Here is a 19,094-nt window from a genome sequence, read left to right as displayed (position 1 = left end):
GGATTTGAACCCAAGTCTTTTTACCTCCAGGTCTAGCATACTATCCATGACATTGCCTCAGACTTTCCCTAAAATTTCTGCATAAGGAATAGACCATGACACTATACTTCTCCACGGAAAGAGCCCTGGACATGGTGTCAACAAGACTTGGGCCTGAATCCCACTTCTGACACTTAACCATGTGACCCTATGCCAATCATTTCCCAATTCTAAGTCTTAGTTTCCCCATTTATAACATGAGTATTAGAGCTCTGGAACTGGAGTCAGGAAGACCAGGGTTCTTGTCTATGGGCAAAGTTGGAAGATCTAGAAGGGACCCCATTGGCCATCTGGTCCAATCTCTTTCTATATAAGAGAAAACTCAGGCCCTGGGAAGATAGGTGACTGGCTTCAGAGTACCAGATAGCAACCATTAGAGGCTAGATTCAAACATGAGTTATCTGACTCCAATCTCTTCCTTTCCTCACTGGACTATTATATATATATATATATATATATATATATATATATATATATATATATATATATAATATATATATATATAATATATTATATAATATATGTGTATATATGTATATGTATATATATATATATATATATATATACTAAATTTCATTTGTAAACTGGACTGTTATATCTCACAAGGACTAGATTTCCCTAGGGCTGAATTCTCTGCTGTCTGTCCATGAGAAAATGTTCCTCTAAGCAAAGAGATCAAGGTGGCGTAATAAAATGTGCATTGGTGGCGGAGTCAGAGACCTGAGTGCAATTATTGGGTTTCCCCAGTTACAAAATGAAGAATCGGGTCTAGATAATCATCTTTCAGATTTCTTCCACCTCTAAATCTGATTGTGTAACTCTTAGTTTTGTTGACGGTTCTAGAATTCTCTTTTTGCTTGATCCTACCTCAAATAGGCTTCCCTTCAGGAGAATGTAAACTCTTTGAATAAAAGGGGTAGTTTTGTTTTTCTCTTTGACGCAGTTTCAGGTATATCTTATTGCTTAGCTACGTGATGCAGTGGATAACCATTCAATTCCTAGCAACAAGAAGGTCTGGATTCAAATCCCGACTCCGCCCTTTATTAGCTCTGCAACCCTGAGTAAGTCATTCTCACTCTCTATTTGTACAAAGGGGATTATTAGCACACCCCTTTCAGGATCACGGTGCAATGAGTTAACGTATATTAAGGGTTTTGCCCGCCTTAAAACGCTACATCAACGCTAGCTACAATTATTGTTATTGTAGTTGTTTCTACTGAATTGAATTCGGTTAAATTGAATTGAATCCCAGAGAAGAGTGGAGCATTTTTCTTTTTCTGACTTGAAGGCCTAGGCTAGAAATTATGAGCAGTGACAGCATCGCCTAGAAAGTGAGATAGACCTATTTGGAGAAGGTTAATGAGCTCTGACCAATGATTCATTTTACAGATTTGCTCCTCATTTGAAAGAGGACATTCCGGCTTAGCTCCTGGTTTCACCATGTGCCAAAATCTCAGGGATAAATTCCTCCTGAGAATGGCCTCCCTCCACTCTATACCCCTCCTGTTGTTTCTTCCCCAGATGTCCCATTCTGAAACCTAGTGGACAGTCTTGTGGACAGACACCCTTTACCCCTGGCCCCCTCCCCTGGGAAAAGGGAGGTCACCTTCAAATCGAATGTTGAAGATGGTGGTGGCCCTGGCCTCTTCAGCCAAGAAGTAGATCCGAATAGCAGAACCTTCGCTCAGCAGACCCTCGAAAGGAACATTCTCCGTTTGGAAGGAATCATAGAGGACAGTTGACTTGTTGGTCCGGCCACTGTAGACAATCATCCTAGTGGCCCAGGGAGAGAAAATAAGGGTAAAGGGGAAGAGAGACAGAATTCTTCGTTCATTTTGCTCATGGTCCAGTGAGTGGAACTCAATGTCTTTCCTCAGAGAATACTAAAGCATGCATAGGATCGTAATATCACACCTTGAGAACTAGAAAGGATCTCATTTACTCAACTGCTTCATGTTATACAGAAGGAAACTGAGGCTTAGAGAGAGAGACAGAGAGAGAGAAACAGAGAGAGACAGACAGACAGACAGAGAGACAGACAGACAGAGAGAGAGAGAGAGAGAGAGAGAGAGAGAGAGAGAGAGAGCCTCATGTGAAGTCACAGAGCAGATAAATATACAACAGATCCAGAATTTGAATCCAGTTCTCTGGTACCAAACCTAGAGCATTGTGGTTTGTGTCACACCAACTGCTATTTAAATTTTTGAAACTGAATCATTAAAAATAATCTGATGTCCTTCCAAATTATAATATCCCATCATGTGAGAGGTAGATGTCAGAGGACTTGGATTAAATGAAACCTTTAATAATTGCTACTTCTCTGGGCAAGTCACTTATCCCATCTTGTACCTCAGTTTCCTTATTTATAAAAGGAAGGAGGTTGGATTAGATGGCCTCTGAGTTTCCTTGCAGCCCTAGATCTAGGAACTATCAGCCCACTCCTGATGCTTAATGCTCATATGTCCTTCTCCCTAGACCCCAGTGCCTCATCTGATCAGCACCAACTCTAGGTGCTTTGATTTTTCTAGTTGATATGGACATTAATTCTTTCCTCACTGTCTCTTGCTTTCCCTTTCCTTCCTGTAAAACCATATTTTTCTTCCGGATGACATCTCCCCGACTCACTGAGGAAGACTATTTCCCTTTCTGCTTTCCCTTTGCCTCTCTTGGGCACAGGGACTGATCTGAGTGCCCAGTCCTTTAGGTTAATGATCTGGGCAGGGCTCCTAAGAAAGAACACATGCTTTTCTGCCCATAACTAGTTTATACTTCAACATTTAGTGTCCCTTTTTACAGGATGCATTAAAGTCACTGAGGCTCCAGGAGTCTCTCAATTTTATAGCAAGTGCCCAGAAGTCTGGCAGGGATTCCCAAAACCCCTAAAATGTCAAGACTCTGGGGATAGTTTTCAAACCATGAAGTGAAATGCAGCAAGCGTGTGAGAAATACTAAAAGCAGAGGACTGATTAAAAAAAAGAGTCCTGGGATGAATGGTAAGAGTTATGGCCTGGGATAGAGAGAAAGCTTTAGAAGCCATTTAGTTTAAAGACCCTGGGGGGAATGAAAAGGATAAATTCAATACAGTTTGGAATAATCAACAGTAAAAGGACTCAAGAGGAGAGGAGACAAGGAACTGAGGATGAAACCAAAATATGGGGACCAAGAAATTCTGTGACATGAACATAATTCCATTGGTCATGGTATCAGCTACTGGCATAACATCAGCTTGGAAACTCTTCTGGGAGGGGCAGCTAGGTGGCCCAGCAGACAGAGCACAGGCCCTGGAGTCAGGAGTACCCGAGTTCAAATCCGGCCTCAGATACTTAATAATTACCTAGGTGTGTGGCAAGCCACTTAACCCCATTGCCTTGCAAAAAAAAAAAACAAACCAAAAAAAACTAGAAATGGAAAGTTTTCTGCACAAAAAGGGAAATAGTTAAATGGTGTATATGGGGGGGGGGGGGATCTTTGCATCTGAGTGTCCAGTCCTTTAGGTCAATGATCTGGGCAGGGCTCCTGAGAAAGAACACATGCTTTTCTGTCTATAACTAGTTTATACTTCAACATTTAGTGTCTCTTTTTACAGGATGCATTAAAGTCACTGAGGCTCCAGGAGTCCCTCAATTTTATAGTAAGTGCCCAGAAGTCTGGCAGGGATTCCAAAAACAAAGAATTGGTATCTAAGAATTAGTACCAAAGAATTAGTATCTAAGATAGATAGATAACTGTATATATGTGTATTTATCTAAAATGGGCATATATGTGTGTGTATAGTCCATTGTCTATAGGCATTGTATATACACATGCACACACATTCTTAATGGTATGCTTGGCCTTCATTCTAGAAGAAAACCATGACTTCAGGGAGGTTAAGCCATGACAAGCACATGAATCAAATTTGAGTGAGGGGGGATGGGCTAAGACAGCAGCCTCACTTTCTTCTCTGGAATCATCTAGATCCAGTGTCCAGATATGAATAAGAATGATTAGAGATGTTCCTGGGTGTGAGGTTATCAGGGTTAAATGACTTGCCCTGGGTCACAGTAATTATCAAGTGTCTGAAGTTGGATTTAAACTCAGATCCTCCTGGTGCTCTATCCATTGTGCTACTTTAGCCATCTTATGCTTTATATATACATATATGCACAAATCTCTCTCTCTCTCTCTCTCTCTCTCTCTCTCTCTCTCTCTCTCTCTCTCTCTCTCTCTCTCTCTTCCCCTCTCCCTCCCCAATCATCCTTCTATCTCTGTCTCTGTTTACCTAATCATCCATCCATCCATCCATCCTCCCACCCACTTCACCCACCTACCTACCCCATCTACCTACCCATGCATCCACCTATCTATCTATCTATCAATCTATCATCTATCTATCTATCTATCTATCTATCTATCTATCTATCTATCATCTACCTATCTTTTTAAGCAAAAGTCATTCCCTAAGTGGTCAAAAGATAAAAAAATTTTCAAAAGAAAGAATGAAAACCTAATAACTACATGAAAGAAAGTTCCAAATCACCAAATAATAAGAAAAATGAAAGTGTTTTCCATCATATTCAACAAATTGACAAATGTGACCAAAGATGACATAGTTACTGTTGGAGGGGTTGTGGGAAGATAGATATGTTAGTGAGTTGCTGAGGGAATGATGAATTAGTAGAATCATTTTGGAAAACAATTTGAAATTATGTAAATAAAGTGACTAAAATGATTATACTCTTTGAACCAAGGATTCCATTACTAGGTTTATGCCCAAGGAAGTCATCAATATCAACAAAGCTTCCATCTTCACCAAAATATTTATAGTAATCTGTTTTTTTGTGATAGAGAAGAACCGGAAACAATGTAGACCCCCCATCAACTGGGAAATGAGTAAACAATTTATGGCACATGCATGCAATGAAGTATAAATGAGAAATGTGATGAATGTAGAAAAGCATGGGAAAATTTGTTACCTGATGCAAAATGAGGTAGAGTGAAGAAAATAATGGAGACAAGAACATACTGATTCAAATGGAAAGAAAAATCATTCTTAAACAAGTAAAAATGAATGTTACAGAACTATAAAGAATATGATCTCAAAGAAGGGCCTTGGGAAGATTCTTTCCCTCACTCAATTGTAAAGATGGGAAGGATGGTGATGAACTTTGCATATGGTTTTATTTTTTGTCATCGTATTTATCAATTTTGTGGGATTTTTCTTCTCATTTCTCTTTTTCTTTTGAAAAACAATTCTTTGTTGTAAGGGTAAGTCTTTGGGAGGCCAAAGTGGGAAGATCACAGGGGAAAACTGAGGAGATGTAAAAAAATCCCAGAAACTCTTAGTGTTTCAGTGACTTGTTTCATGACTACACAAATAGTGTCATGTGTGGAATCGGAGCCGAGCTCTTTCTTGGACTCCAAACTCAACATTTCCTTCCTTCTTTACTTTTAAAAAATGTTTTAAAAATGGAACTGGAAGAGACCTTAGAAATCATTGAGTCCAATCCCTTCATTTTATGGATGAGGAAACTGAAGCTGAGGGAGGGTATGTGATTTGCTGAACTTCACACAGTGTTTTGGACAAGGCTTGAAATTTGGTCTTTCTGAGTCCAGTTGTTCAAGGTTAACCTTTCTTTCCCAAACTTATATGTGTTGCTCCTCTTCCTTTGGCCTCTAGTGGCATGAAGTTTGATTTTAAGGGTTTTTTTTAGGTTTTTTTTTTTAGTGTTTTTTTTTTGTAAGGCAAATGGGATTAAGTGGTTTACCTAAGGCCACACAGTTAGGTAATTATTAAGTGTCTGAGACTGGATTTGAACCCAGGTACTCTTGACTCCAGGGCCGGTGCTTTATCCACTGCGCCACCTAGCCGCCCCTGAAGTTTGATTTTATAAACTCTGCTGATATATGAAGAGAATCCCTCTAAGTTTCCTTAATTTGGGTACAATGATAGGAAGAATTAAGGGATCAGTCTCAGAGAATGGAGGATGAAAAGGCAGTGTGGTGTAATAGAGTTGGGACTTGTAGTCAGGGAGAGCTGGGTTCAAATTCTGCTTCAGATACTAACTGATAGACCCTGGGCAAATAAACTAATCTTCTTGAGCTTCAGTTTCCTCACCTGTGAAATGAAGAAATTTGATTTGATGACTTCTAAGAGTACTTTCAGATCTAAATCTATGATTTAATGGAGTAGAAGAAATGCAGAGAAGATTCGCCCGCATATTAGCGCTGCCAATTCTTTCCCTTTTAGGCTTACAAGTGACTCTCATTTCTTGATGGCTGAATACTGACCAATGCAGGGTGACTTGCCTACCCTCTCTCTCCACATTTTTCTCTGATAACTAAGGATCTTTGGAGACTTGATGTATCAAGAAATTCAGACATGCCACAAGACCAACAGGGTCTGTGATTATAGCCTTACAAGACAATAAGATCATTGAAGGCAGAGACTTTTTTTTTTGATCTTGCCTCCATGGTGCTAGCACAGTGCCTGAAAAATAATTGACTCTTGGTAAATGCTTGTTAAATTGAACTAAATTGAATCTTGTATTGTTGGAAACAGATCTACTGCTGCTTCTTGTGTTGAAAAGGCACTAGACGGGGAGGCAGAGAACCTATACCCAGTTTTGTTACCGCCACACAAAGTACATAGCCTTTCTTGGCCTCTCTCACTCTGAAAAACTGGCAAAAATGCTACTCTAGGGCTATGACCAGGAAAAATCATTTAAAGATTTGTCCCAGAGAAGATTTGAGAAAACATATTTCTCTTGTTTCTTTGTAGTGGAGGAACAGATATAGAATATTTTACATATATAGTCAGGCATAGTTAATATCTTGTTTGGTTTTACTAAATCCCTCCTTTTATTTTCATATTTTCATCTTTTTTTACAACACAGGATGGCTCTCTGGGGAAGAGAGAGACATATACTAAAATGAAGGGAATATATAACCAAAGTTATCAATAAAAATAAAAAATGTGCTATAGAGAATGGGCCACCTCTCTCCATTCCTTGGAGAGGTATATGAATACATTATGTTACATATACTGCTAACTGTGGTCTCTGTTAATGATTTTTAATAACTTCTTTGCTACAAGGGGAAGAATTATTGTTGAATGGGTGAACAGTGTGACATATCCAGAAATGAGTGATATATAAAAACAAAAGGTATCAATAAAATGTTAATTTAAAATGAAAAGAAAAGTGCTCATCAAATTTGAGATATTTTTACTATTGTTTGAAGGCTGGTTCTTGGCCAGGCTTTGTATTTTTAAGACATTATGCAAAAGGAGAAAAAAAAACAATCCACCAACTAGGTAAGTCTCTTTTATGAAGTCATAAACAGGCATTTTATCCTTTGATTTTTACTATGTCTCATAAATGAGGTTTATTATCTGTTGCCAGACTGAATTTCTAATGTTACTGAAACACAAACATTGGTAACTACACTGTAAAGTTTTGTTGTATTTTTAGGTATTTTTTTGGATGCTGTGTGGGGCAGTGTAGGGAACACTAAATGATGAGTCAGGAAATCTGCCTGGGCCTTCCTTCAATGCACTCTCTGGCATGTTTAAGTCATTTGGGAAATGTGGGCTTCAGTTTCCCCACCTGAAAAAGAGGAGGTAGGACTAGATCGGGGGTCTTGGCCTGAGATCCACAGATAAATTTAAAGGGGTTTATGAACTTGTTGAGAAATATTATACCTTTATTTTAATTAGCAATTGGTTTCCTTTGACACCTTATGTATTTTGTTTTATGTGTTTTAAAACATGATTCTGAGGATGGGTACAAAGACCAACAAAAGAGTTCATAATACAATAAATGATAAGAAAGCAACATTTAGATGATGTTCAAGGTGTGCTCTAGCTTGGAAATTCTGCATTCTGTGCTAAAGCCCCTCCCAGCTCTGACATCCTCTGTTCTCAGACCTCTCTCAGCTGACATCCCCATTCTAGACCCCTCTCAGCTCTGATATCTCAGCTCTAAGATCACTTCTAGCTCTGACATCCCAGATTTTCAGAATACTGACTAAATCTCTGAGTCTAACAAGGTCTAGTAAAGGAATTGGTTAGTTTTCCTTGGGGTCTTACCTGTCCTTCTCACTCAGGGAAAGTCTCTCAAAGTGTAGGTGTAGTTTCTGGCCTTCTGGTGCCTCAATGGTCCACACACAGACTTGACTCCCATTGGTGTTGCCAGGGTAGCTTGGTGAGAGAACTCTGCCAATGGTGGCATTGTAGACAAGACCTCCACAGGGAGCTGGGATCAAAGAATATGGAACAGATAATGAAGAGAAACAGAGAAAGTAAGGGATGCTTCTCCTTGCCTAATAATGTTCTCACTTTGGGTAAGGACTTGGGGACCTGAAACATCTGTATTCTTTATGCTTTTTTGAGGGGCAAAGGGAGAAAAGGTCAGAAAGGATACAAGGGATCTGTATGGATTGCCTTTGCTGAGCCAGGAGCATCAACAAGACCATCCCTTGGGGATGGGAAAACAGATGGAAAGAGTCTGGTTGGACATCAGAAGATGTCCGTTGGATGGCGGAATCTGAGAATTATCAGTGAACTCACCTGCATCTAATCCAACCTATTAGCCAAAGGAATCTTCACTTAACATAACTGACATGTGGTTATCCAGATTCTGCTCTTTTGAAGACAACACCTCCCACCCAAGGACGGAGAGCTCATTAACCTCTCAAATCAGTCTATTCTACTTTGGTCCAGCTTGAATTTTCTAAATGTGTCTATTTGTAACTTCCAAAGCCTAGAATGGAGGGAACAATGCTTCTTTGTTTCTGCAGTCTATTTCCCTCTAGGTAGTTTAATATATGTCTTAGCTTTGGCATTTCAACTCTGGCTCTGCCACTTGCTAGTTGTGTAACTTTGGACCTGTCATTTCTCTTCTCTGGGTCTCAGTTTCTTTCTCTGTAAAATGAGAGGGATTAGCTACCAGCCCCCCCCCATTTTATAATCGTGATGGTTATTTATAATTCTCTTCCAGAAGAAGAAAATTCCTAGAGAGTCTTCTGAAGAGTCAAAAGACTGGGGGATGGGTATCTTTTTCCCAACAAGACCCTGGCAAGATCAGGATCAAGTCATTTTATGCTAAAAGACTGACCCCCCCCAGTTCCCCTTTTGTGCCTGGACTTCATTGCTCGCCTTATTAAATCAACTGATGATTTTGTTCAACTTTGATTTACTGGTCATGGCTCTTCATCAGGCTTCCTTAGCAACAATTTGGATTTAATTCCTTTCTGATTTAGCATGGATATACAAATGAGTCTGGGAGGTTTAACCAGGACTTTATAATATTTTCTAAAGAAGAAAGAGGAAAAGGAAAAAAAGAGAAAGTGAAAGGAGAAAGCAAAGGAGAAAGAGGGAAGTGACAAATGACAATGAAAGAGGAAAAGAGAAAAAGGAGAAGAAGAGAGGGAAGAGGGAGAAAGAATAAGAAAAAGGAAATAAGAATAAGGAAAAGAGAGGAGGAGAAAAGGAAGGATAAGGGGGAAAAGATAGAGAGGTAAAAGGAAAGAATAAGAAGGAAAATAAAATCAGATGTTTTTAAAGTGTTTTGCAAATTGAAGTACAATATAAATGCTAACTATTATTATTATTATAAGGAAAAAAGGGGAAGATGAAGGAGAATAAGAACTATAATAAGATGGGGGGCAGAGAGATGAAGAATAAGAAAAGCCAACAAATTAAAACTCTATAAAAACTTGAGGTGTGTGAAGCTCTTACTTCTACCTTGCTCATACCAAAGGAGGATCATTGGAAAGGATTAAGGATGGTTAACATATAGGAGAGAAGACTTGGGGATGGAGGGGGATATGATATGTCTCTTCAGGTATGTGGAGAGGGCAGACGCTAGGACACATGGGGAGCAGTTGTGGAATGGCACATTTAGGATTTATGGAAATATAAGGAGGATGACCCCAGGCAGTTTACTTGTCTGGGTTATAAATGTGTCTAAGAGTTCTGAAGAAATTAGTTGCTGAATGTTCAGGGACAGCAGTTCCTGATTTGCATACGATAGGCTGGAAAGGATATACTTTGATCTCTCAACTGCCAACTTGCAGCTAAGGGGAAGAAATAGTTGGGAAGATATCTTTTGCTTTCTTATGCTATTTGTAGCTGACAAAAAGAGCGACGGATGGCAGAAGAGAAAAATGGAAATAGGAGTGGGGGGAGCATGCTTTTCTTTTTTCTTATTTGTTGGTAAGAAGGAGAAAAGATGAAAGAGAAGAAGGAGGAAGGAAGGGTAAGGAGGAAGAAAAGAAAGAGAAGTGAAGAAAATAGAATATAATTCTCGGCATTGCATCTGTGTCAGTTGAGTAGTGGAGAATAATCAGGCCAAATTAAAAAAAACTTTATTTTATTTGTAATTATTTTTATATTAAATTATATTATTATTATAATTTATTTATTATATTAAAAATCTTTATTGAAAGGTTGCTGTATTTTTCCTAAAAGGGAATAACACCACCTTTTTCAGCAGTATCAGTGAATCCCAATCTGGAAGTGACAGATACTATAGATGCTGTCAAGGGGTAAGTCCTGCTGAGTAGGGCAGCTTAAAAGTAGAACAGAGAAACAAACCAGAAGATGGACTTGTCCGATTTAGTTGCTATGTCTAATGAAGTATTAATTTGGCCCAGCATAGGTCAGTCCAGTTTAGAAATGGAAGCATTTGTTCTGCACAAAGGCCATGCTCATGAAAGAATTTTTAAGGATAGTTCCAGAGAAATCAAGAGGATATGGAAGCTTGTAGTTATTAGGTGTCCTGTTCACATATATTCCCCAATGAATGTCCCTCATTTATCTTGTGATCTGAAGTGTGTTTTCATTCTCTTAAAACACTATGTACATTGGTGGGAAGGTTTGATTCAGGTTTATAGGTAAAGTGTTGTGTAAACATATAATTTGATAGCGTTGATTATTTTAAATTGAACATCAGTGTTGATTTCCTTTGGGCAATTCCAAAATTTGTCAGCTTGGAGGTCATGTGAAAGGAACTGAGCCATAGAAACAAAGATTGAGTTCCTATGATTAAATAAGGAAAAGAGCCATCAGCCACTACATTGTCAGTTGGCTCATATCAGATAAGGAGGAGCTATTTAAGATGAACATTCCTACTAATTGAAGCCTTCCAAAAATGGAATTAGTTGCCTCTGAAAATAGTGGGCTATCCCTCACTAGACACCTTAATAAATAGGCTGAATGACCTCTATGTCAGGGTTGTTGGGGAAATAATTATTGCTTAGGTAGGAGTTGGATTCCATGTGGTCCCTTCCAGTTCCGAGATTCTGGAATTCTGTCCCTCTTCCCCCTTAAATTGCTACCCTCTCAATTTTCCCAGGCTCAATTTATTTTTGATGTCTGAGGACAATTGCATCCTCCACATCTAGAAAGCGACAATTAGATGAACAATCACATTGCGTGTCATTCTTGGAAAACCCATCAGTTTTCTAAGATGTTTAAAGAGTCATTATTTTAACTAATTCTCTTTCCAGCTATGTGAGGTTGGTAGGGAAATGAGAAACCTGTGGAATATACTTGAACCAGCATGGCATAGCTAGGAAATGACATAGATGTAATTGTGACTGGTTCTATGTTTGGATGAGAAAGAGATGGGATAAGAATATGACATTTAGATCTGCCTCGGCCTCAACTGACTGGGAAATCTTTCACAAATTATTCCTCCTCCCTGTGTCTCAGTTTCATTATCTGTCAAAATACAAAAAAATACTTTCTTGCCTACTTCTTATCGGTGGTTATGAAAAATACATTGGATAATGATTATGAAAGGGTTTTGGAAAGTGCCCAGTGCTCTAGGGACCCAAGGAGCTATTATTTTTATTTTCCTGCTTTCTCCTGTTGTGATTAAAGACCTAGGAACACATAGACTATAGGATCGTAGACTTCCTGCTAGAGGACCTCAGAAGCTATCTAGCCCCATATGACAGGTGACTGAACTGAGACCCAGAGATGTTAATTAAGTTGTCAAAGGTCATGAGACAGAGTTGGGATTTGAATCTAGGCTCCCTTACTCCAGAACCAGTCATCTCTCCATTGTACTGTACTATACTGACTTCTAAGACAGAAGGTCAGAAGCTGCTGAAATATTAATCTTTATTCTCCATTGACTCCTGGGAGATTAATAGTCAATAATTAGCATTGACTAAGACCAGCCTCTGGAGGAAGTGAGTTCCCCTCATTGGAAACATTAAAGGAGAAAAAATATGACCACTTGTTCAGTATGTTAAATGCTGAAGACTTTTCCAGGTCCCCTCCAGTTACTGATGCTTTCTGGTTTCACCTTCCATATAACCTGTCTATATATTGCAAGCATCTAGGCATTTACATGCTCTCTTTCTCATTCTATATGACCCCCCTTTATGGAAGGGGCTATTTTTGTCTTTGTTTAAGTGTACATCAGCTCTAACTTCCACCTTGAGCATGCCACATTGCCTGGCACATGATAATCCTTTATAAATGTTTATTTATTTGACTTGGCTATGCATTAAACTATATGACTGTTGAGTTCCCTTTTGGCTCTGAAACCTTGTGGTTCTGTTGCTGCTCTATGAAGGATTCTCCCCTTCCCTCTTCCTTCCCTAGGAAACAGATTCCATGCTACCATCTTCCCTGCAGTTCTGAGATCCAAGCTGGGAGAGGTAAGGATGAGGCACTGAATTGGTTACCCCCATCCATTTGCATCCATTGCTTCCCTTGGCTTGCCTTTGTGTAGACTGTACCTGAGCAGATGGGCTCCTGGCTGCTCCAGTGAGGTTTGGAGGCATTGATGCAAGTCAGGGTCTTGGAGCCTTGCAGTTCATATCCCAGATAGCAGTGGAAATGAGCAACCCCACCTGAATGCAGGTCCATCACTGTGACATCTCCAAAAGCAGGCCTCCGGGGGAAGCTACAACTCAGCATGAAGGCTATAAATAAACACAGTGAACACTTCCCTTTGCAAGATGAAAAAAAAATTAAACAACAAAGAACTCATCTCAGATCCCTAAATCAAATTTGTGCTAATGAAGGATTATTTCTTATTTGGGGGGGGGGTCACAGAATGTGGAATTCCATCATATTCCTTAACTTGAAATTTTTGTAGGAAGTCACTGTATGGGGGTTTCTTTGACCAATGGAGATTGCAATTAGCCTATAACTAATAACCATAGGTAGGAGTTCTTAATCTGGTGTTCAGGCTTTAAATTTATTTGCTATATGAATATGATATATATATCTGAGTTTAAATACAATTGTTTAACTATGTCATTCAATGTATTTTATTTTATGTATTTAAAGGAATTAATTTGAGACTAGAACTATTGGCTTCATCACCTTGCTAAGAAGTTTAAAGATACCAAATAGGTTAAGAATGCCTGCCTAGGTGTGGTTAGGTGGTGCACCGGCCCAGGAGTCAAGAAAACCTGGGTTCAAATCCGACCTCAGACACTTAATAACGACTTAGCTGTGTGGCCTTGGACAAGCCACTTAACCCCATTGCCTTGCAAAAACCTAAAAAAAATGCTTACCTAGAGTTACTTCAGATTCAGTGATTAAGTGAATGACATACCAAATCAGAGAAGGCGCTGTGGTCTATGAGCAAAGTAGAATTAATGTAGTTCAAAAAAAAGTGAGTTGCCCAAATTTAGAGACATCTCCACTCCAAATATTCATAAGGATTATTTGAACTTTCTGGGTTCCTATTGGACTGATCAGTCACAGCCAGATATACTGTACCTTACTCTAATATAGTGCTGATATTTTGGTCTTTTTTTTTTGTAAGGCAATAGGGTTAAGTGACTTGCCCAAGGCCACACAGCTAGGTCATTATTAAGTGTCTGAGACCGGATTTGAACTCAGGTACTCCTGACTCCAGGGCCGGTGCTCTATCCACTGTGCCGCCTAGCCATCCCTTGGTCTTTTTTGAAGGAAGAACAACTGGAGTCAAATACCTAGTAAGGGTTAGGGGTGGACTTTGAAGCCAATCCCAAGTTTAATTCTATCTACTATGCTGCACTATCTTTCAGCATTTTTCTAACACTAAAAATTCCTTAGGACTATATTAGTGGAAGAAATATGTCTTTCTGAATTGACTTCTTAACTCTGAGAAAAGAAAAAGCCATGTATCACAGAGGAGTGAGATAGATTGTTTAACAAGATCAAGACATATGCCTCAAAGTTAGTTCTTACCACTTCAAAGTGGTCACCTTGGAAGGTCAAATTCCTATTCCTGGCTGGGCTAAAAAAATGGTGATTTTATATATTTAATGTTCTGTTAGCAGGAGTAGTTGCAAACACACTTCCCTTTGTTATGGAGGCCCAGTAAACCACAGAATAATATTTCCAGGAGAAAGCCTGGGTAGACACATGGATCAATTAATATAATTGTGTGATGTCCCAAGAAATTAAACTCGATTACAATAAACCAGGTTTATAAGTTCTGGGCTGCAAATTATGTATTAAATAAGTGAGTTGGTCCAGATGTTCTTTTTGGGTCCTTCTAGTTCTACTGTGCTATCTAGGAACAGCAAAATGTCATTCCTGGGGTATAAGATTAAGGACCTAAGTATCTCTCTGTTCTTTCCTTCATCAGGAGAATTTTATCTCTTTCCAAGTGCCTTGTTTTAGGAAGGTTGTTGATCAGTTGAAGAGTCTCTTATAAAAAGAGAAACTGATGATATTCCCTGTACAGGAGAATGGGATGTGACAGGAAGATGGAGATCTTGGGATGGGACTTTATGCCTATTGTCACCTGTTTGAAGGGTTATTATGTGAAGAAGTGATTAGACATGTTCTGTTTTTTAGTAATAATAATGATGCTGTTATTCCTTACATTTTTATAGTTTTCTTGGGGAAGGTCACATGGTGAAAAAATGTGTTCTTTATGGAATAGCAATGATAATAATAGCAAAGATAATGATGATACTTTACATTCACTTCAAGGTGTGCAAAGCACCAGACATGCATCATTTTCTTCAGTCTGGGATAAGCAGCCTGAGCTATGGTATAGATTTTGATAGAGTGAAAATTTGCTCAGGCGTACATTTGGGGGAGGAAAGACAGAAACCTTAATAAGACAAGTGAGAGTAATAGATAGCAGTCTTTGTCCTAATCAGACCTACCTCACGTCCACCGTACAGTACTGTTTGCAAAAAACCAAAAAATCAAACGAGGCGACTAGGCGGCACAGTGGATAGAGCACCGGCCCTGGAGTCAGGAGTACCTGAGTTCAAATGTGACCTCAGACACTTAATAATGACCTAGCTGTGTGACCTTGGGCAAGTCACAACCCCATTGCCTTGCAAAATAAACCTTAAAAAAATGAAAGGAACCCTCACCACACAAACAACAACAAAACCAAGACAATGTCTCTTGTCTATATGAGATTGAAATATGTATGAAACAATCAGCCATTTATTTTTTGGCATTCATGCTTTTAAACTAGATGATTCTAGATATTCAGATGTTGGGGACATCTTTTACATATTTATCCAGATGTTTTACTCTCAGATAAAGCTAGACAATATGAAGAGCATAGAATGTCTACTTCCCAGAGATGTGTGCGGCTGGATGAAGGTCAAGGAAGGATGAGATAAAACAAAGAAAAAAGAAAAACAAGAAAAATGAATGAGCAAAAAATGAAAGGAAAAAAGAAAAACAAAAGGAAATGAGAAAATGAAAAGAGAAGACAGGAAAAATAAGATAGAAAGAGGAAGACAAGAATGAAGAAAAATGAAAAGATGTCAAAATAAGGGAGGAGTATAAGAAAAGCAGAAAAACTATGAGGAGGAAAGAAAAGAGAATGAGGAAGAGAAGTTAAAGGGAATAAAAGGAAAAAAGATGAAAGAGAGAAAAGAAAAACAAAAAAAGACGATAATAAAGGAGACTTTCGAGGAATCCTCATCTGAGACAAAACCCAAAATAACACAAGACACTGTCGGCCTTTTTCTACCCCCTACCCTGGTAGTGAAGTTGGAAGGTTCCAATCCCATCATCTTGGAATGTTCGGAAGTAGACAGAAATGGTATTTGTTGGACTTCGGATCACCTGTCCCTCGACCAAGAGAGTCTGGTTGGCTAAGACGATCAGGTTGGGGCCATCTACTCCTCGGATGGAGAGCAGCTCTCCTTCAGACAGATTCACACTCTTCACCTGGGGAAGAAAGGAAGAAGGACAGGAAAGACAGGAAGGGGTAAGGTTTGGATGAGCAAAACACGGATCAGTCTTGCTTTTATTAGTCCTCTTTCTGTAGAAACATGGTGGGGTGGCTGCCTCATAGAAATTAGTAGGCAGTCAACTCATTCCAACCTGTCTAGGAGCCTAGTCCAGATTAATTGATATTAATTAATCAAAGAAAAGACATTTATTGTCTATTATGTATCAGAACTCACAAGTGGTATAGTGCGGCAATCATAAGGTCAAAGAGCTGGAGGAACATTGGGGTCAGTGTTTAATCTGTCAGTTTTAGAAATGAGAAAATTAAGGCACAGAGAAGTCAAGCCAATTGCCCAAGGATCTAAAGATAATGAAGATAATAGTTCAAGCATAGGTCCTCTGAGACTGGAACCAACACCCTTCAACTATACAAACCATCAAGTTAAAAATCTCTTATAGGTTACTCCATAAGAACATAAGATTTAGAATCAAAAGAGATATCATAAGCTTTTCAGTCCAAATTTGTGTTTTACTGAGGAGGAATTATAAACCTGAAATGGTGAATTAGAAGCCTGAGATGGTGAGGAACTTTCCTGAAGTCCCACAGAGAGTAGCAGTATCAAGATTTGAACCCACATGCTTTAATTCTCAATCTAATGCCCCTTTGTACTGTTGCCTCTTTTGTTGTTGTTAAATTTCATTTCTTTCTGACTCTTTCTGACTCCATTTGGGGTTTTCTTGGCAAAGATACCAGAATGGTTTGCCATTTGATTCTCCAGCTCATTTTACAGATGAGGAAACTGAAGCAAACAGGTTAAGTGATTTGCCCAGAGTCACAAAGCTATTAAGTGTTTGAGGTCAGATTTAAACTCAGGAAGAGAAGTCTTCCTGACTCCAGATCTGATATTCAATGTGCCACCTGGTTATTTTACTCCTTATTTTTTGACAAACAGGATCATTACATCTATTATGCCTGTGTAAATCTCTCTGGATCTCAGTTTTCTCATCTATAAAAAAAAAAAGGAGAAATCATAATCCTGGATTATCTTTTAGGTCTCTTCCATCTCCAAATCTATGTTCTCATGATTCTGAGGCTTGTGTCTGTCCTTTGATTTTATTCTCTTCCCACACTCACAGCTCTTCCTTTCTATTTCCCTACCTTTCTATTTCCCATATAGACAGAGATTTTTATCTTTCTCTGTTTCTCTTACTCTCTTCTCTTCACTTTTCCCTTCTGCCTCTCTTCACCCCTCTCTGTCTCTTTAATATATTTTTGTTTTTCTTTTCTATTATTTGTTTCTCTTTTGGTCTTTTAAATAATCTCTCTATCTTTATGTCTATCTTTGTCTCCTTTCCCCTTTCTCTCTTATCTCTCTATTTTGATACAGAGGTCAAACAAAGACACAAAGCCTGAAGAATTTTTCTCCTTAAAGTCACAACTCAGAGTCACCCTCGGATGATGGGGCTTCTGAATGGAATACATGTCCCTATCCCCCTAGGTGTATGCCATCTACATTGGAAACAGAAGTCTAATGACATTTGGACTTCTACAATCTGCAGGCTGATTAGCCATGACGGAGGTGAGATGTAAAGACTGAATCTAGATGACTCTTTCCTCAGTCTGAGCCTTCTTGGCTGAAATCTGTGGATAAATCATGTTTCACGGTTCCCAAATGTTTCAGGAGGCACTAATTCAAAGTATACAAAAATTAGAAATAGATCAAAAATGGCAGAAAAGGTTTATTCAGAGTGCAGAAGATTTATATTAAGAAAAGGCATCTTCCTTTTAAAAAAAAGAGTCATCCTATGGTTTCATTAAATAACAAACTCCTCTAAATCTAATTTAAAATAGAACTTAGTTTGTGAATTTTCATTTTCCTCATCTGTAAAATGAGAGGCTTGGACTTGACAGCTTGTAATATTCCTTCTTCTCTAGCTACAGGATTCTATGGAGTCCCATTAAGTTATGTCTCCTCCATGGTGGAATAGAAGTCAACCTAAAGCTATGGCAGTGAAGAAAAATCTGTGATAGGGCCTGAGGACAGGCCAGAGGAATCATAGGTCTGGCATGCAAAACCCATCCTAACTAGAAGAAGGCTTGTCACCAAGCAAGGTATTTTTTCTTGGAGGGGTGATTTTATGAAGAGAGAGAGAGAGAGAGAGAGAGAGAGAGAGAGAGAGAGAGAGAGAGAGAGAGAGAGAGAGAAAACAGAGTGACAGGCACAGAGAAAAGAGGGACAGAGAGATGAGAGAGACAGAGACAGGCAGAGAGACAGAGACATAAGAGAGAGAGAAAAAGAGAAGAAGAGACACAGAGAGAGAGACACACACATAGAGATAGAGAAACAGAAAGACAAAGACAGAAGACAGATAGAGGGAAAGAGATAGCGAGCCAGACAGAAAAAGACAGAGATACAGAGAGGAGAGAGACAGAGAGAAAGGAGAGAGTCACAGAGAGAGGCAGAGCCAAATAGAAAGAGTGATAGACAAAGACATAGGAAAAGAGCCAGACAGCCAGATTGAGACCGAAAGAGAGAGAAACAGAGGTAGGGAGACAGGAGAAAGACAGAGAGATAGTCAGATAGGAAGAGAAGTGAGAAAGAGATAGAGACAGAGAGATACAGAGGCGGAGATACAGAGAAAGACAGAGAGACAGAGGAGAGAATTAGAGACAGCAAGAAAAAGAGAGAGAACACAATAATTCATAAAGTTATTTATAGAACAGAGGAATTTCATCAAGTCACAGTGACTAAATTTATAGCTTTGGAATACTGGTGTATTTTAAGGAATAAAGTCAAGAGAAATGTAAAGTTTCAGAGCTGCAAAGGGATTATAGATGTCATAGTCCATAGAAAATAGAGCATTACATGGATCCTATCTAAACAATTCTTGTAAGTAAAGTCATTTA

The 19,094-nt window shown here is 38.9% G+C and overlaps 1 protein-coding gene across 1 annotated transcript in view; it reads right to left on the bottom strand.

Moving 5' to 3' along the window:
• SEZ6L (seizure related 6 homolog like) overlaps nt 1-19,094 on the bottom strand; it is a 267,843-nt gene that overhangs the window by 77,697 nt on the left and 171,052 nt on the right. The window contains exons 9-12 of the mRNA XM_074202257.1: nt 15,991-16,183; nt 12,775-12,960; nt 8,108-8,273; nt 1,646-1,812 (exon numbers count right to left, since the gene is read on the bottom strand). Of these exons, the coding sequence (XP_074058358.1) occupies nt 1,646-1,812; nt 8,108-8,273; nt 12,775-12,960; nt 15,991-16,183 (712 nt within the window). The remainder of the gene's footprint in view (nt 1-1,645; nt 1,813-8,107; nt 8,274-12,774; nt 12,961-15,990; nt 16,184-19,094) is intronic.

Source organism: Macrotis lagotis, chromosome X (genome assembly GCF_037893015.1).
Source record: "Macrotis lagotis isolate mMagLag1 chromosome X, bilby.v1.9.chrom.fasta, whole genome shotgun sequence".
Lineage (NCBI taxonomy): Eukaryota > Metazoa > Chordata > Mammalia > Peramelemorphia > Peramelidae > Macrotis > Macrotis lagotis.
Note: the sequence above shows the minus strand (reverse complement) of the source record. Positions and strands in the feature narration are given on the sequence as shown.